The sequence below is a fragment of a genome, assembly GCF_019968955.1.
Source record: "MAG: Porospora cf. gigantea A chromosome Unknown PgA_NODE_6982_length_1573_cov_1171.98, whole genome shotgun sequence".
In the NCBI taxonomy this organism is placed as follows: Eukaryota; Apicomplexa; class Conoidasida; order Eugregarinorida; family Porosporidae; genus Porospora; species Porospora cf. gigantea A.
Genome location: NW_027151847.1, coordinates 1 through 1,573, shown reverse-complemented (window position 1 = coordinate 1,573; position 1,573 = coordinate 1). Strand labels below are relative to the sequence as shown.

At 65.6% G+C, this 1,573-nt stretch overlaps 1 protein-coding gene across 2 annotated transcripts; it reads left to right on the top strand.

Annotated features, from left to right (window-relative positions):
- Window positions 1-107: 107 nt before the first annotated feature.
- KVP18_000278 (uncharacterized protein) lies at window positions 108-1,573 on the top strand (the record flags this gene model as incomplete). Of its 2 annotated transcripts, none has more annotated exons than XM_067953305.1 (1): window positions 108-1,573. In XM_067953305.1, a coding segment is annotated over one exon (1,466 nt), but the record flags the coding sequence as incomplete, so codon positions are not given. The 2 variants fall into 2 exon arrangements, with proteins under 2 accessions (XP_067806827.1, XP_067806826.1); XM_067953304.1 differs by having other exon boundaries at window positions 108-1,565.

The following is a 1,573-nucleotide window of genomic DNA, read 5'->3' as shown; positions in this document are numbered from 1 at the left end:
TGGGTTGGGCCACCCTGACCCTATGTCTGCCCACAGGGGAAGCGGTCTCGAGCCCTTTCGCGCTGGTAGACAGGCCCCCTGCCCGGATCGTGATTGGCCTCCCCTTCATGCATGAGGGGTACCTGGAGCACGCACCCCACGAGGGGACTCTCCGCTCTCCCGCCGGTCTCATCCGCCTGACTCTGGCCCCCTCCCGAGGTTCCGCCCCCGCGGGTCCAATTGAGGACACCTGGGCAACGGTCCCGGAAGTAAGACAGATCCCACCTTTCCCCGGTTCGCGACAAAGTTTACATTCCGAGCTGAGTAAGGGACTGCTGGTTGCCTCGTCTTTTCCCCCTCGGGATGGCGACGACACAACCGGTAGGGCGGGTCCCTCAAGGGACCCGGCCCCTCGTTCGGGGTCAGGGACGGGACGCGGGGATGAACGAACCCGCGAGAGCGTGCGCCCCGCTGCGGACGCACGGACAGGGAGGAAGCGACTTCTGAGACACGACGGCGAAGCCCCCCGCTACCCTGCCAGCCTCATCGACTGGGACGACCTGGAGCACTCGATACCCAAGCATGGTCTCCTGAGCCGCGAAAGCCAGGCTCACGCACCGCCGACAGCCGGCACCCAAACCCGGCCAACAACCCGGGAAGCCCCGGCTGCGCGGGATCCTCTCGATCCTGAGAAACGCGAGCCCCGGTCCGAAAGAGAGTCACGGAAGAGGAACCGCCCCGGCCCCAAGTCAGAGGCTAAGAGCAACCCTCATGCGAAGTTCTTTGCCCCCGCCTGGGAGTACGGCCCGAGAACAGACTACACCGGGTGCGGCTTCGTGCTCCCCCTGAGCGGCTTCCTCGAGGAGGGACCCGTTCCCGCCAAAACCGATCCCTCTTCACCCCTGAACTCCCCGCGCTCCGAGTCGAAGCAGGTCGATTCCGACCCAGACCAGGCGGCTCAACCCTCGGGCGAGGACCTCCACGTTCCTCTTCCGGGAGCCCCCTCAGAAGGGCAACAGGAAGCCCCGGGAGCAGAGCTGAGTCGCGCCCCTCCGTCGGGAGACGCGCAAGAGGAGGCGGTGGAGCTCCTCGAGACGAATGCCTCCGAGGAAGGGCAGGCGGCCCTCCAGCAGCTTTTGCGGAGATACGATGGGCTCTGGAGGGGGGAGCGACGGGGCTGCGCCCAGGCTATGAGCCATCGCATCTCCGTCACCTCGGATCGTCCGATCGTCACACGGCCCCGGTCTTTCACCCCCGCCCAGCAGCGAGTGCTCCAGGAGGAGCTTCGCTCCATGTTGGACGCGGGGGTGATCGAACCCTCCAACTCCCCTCACGCAAGCGAGGTTGTCCTGGTGAGGAAGAAGGACGGGGGTTGGAGGGTCTGCATCGACTTCCGTCAGGTTAACGACGTCACCGTCCCGGACCAGTACCCCCTTCCCCGGATTGCCGACCTCATCCGCGAGGTCCGGCAATCCCGTTTCTTCGTGGCACTCGACCTTCGGGAGGGCTACTGGCAGGTTAAGATGGAGCCCGATAGTATTCCGTACACGGCTTTCCGGTGTACGGGCGGGCTGTACCAGTTCACGGTCATGCC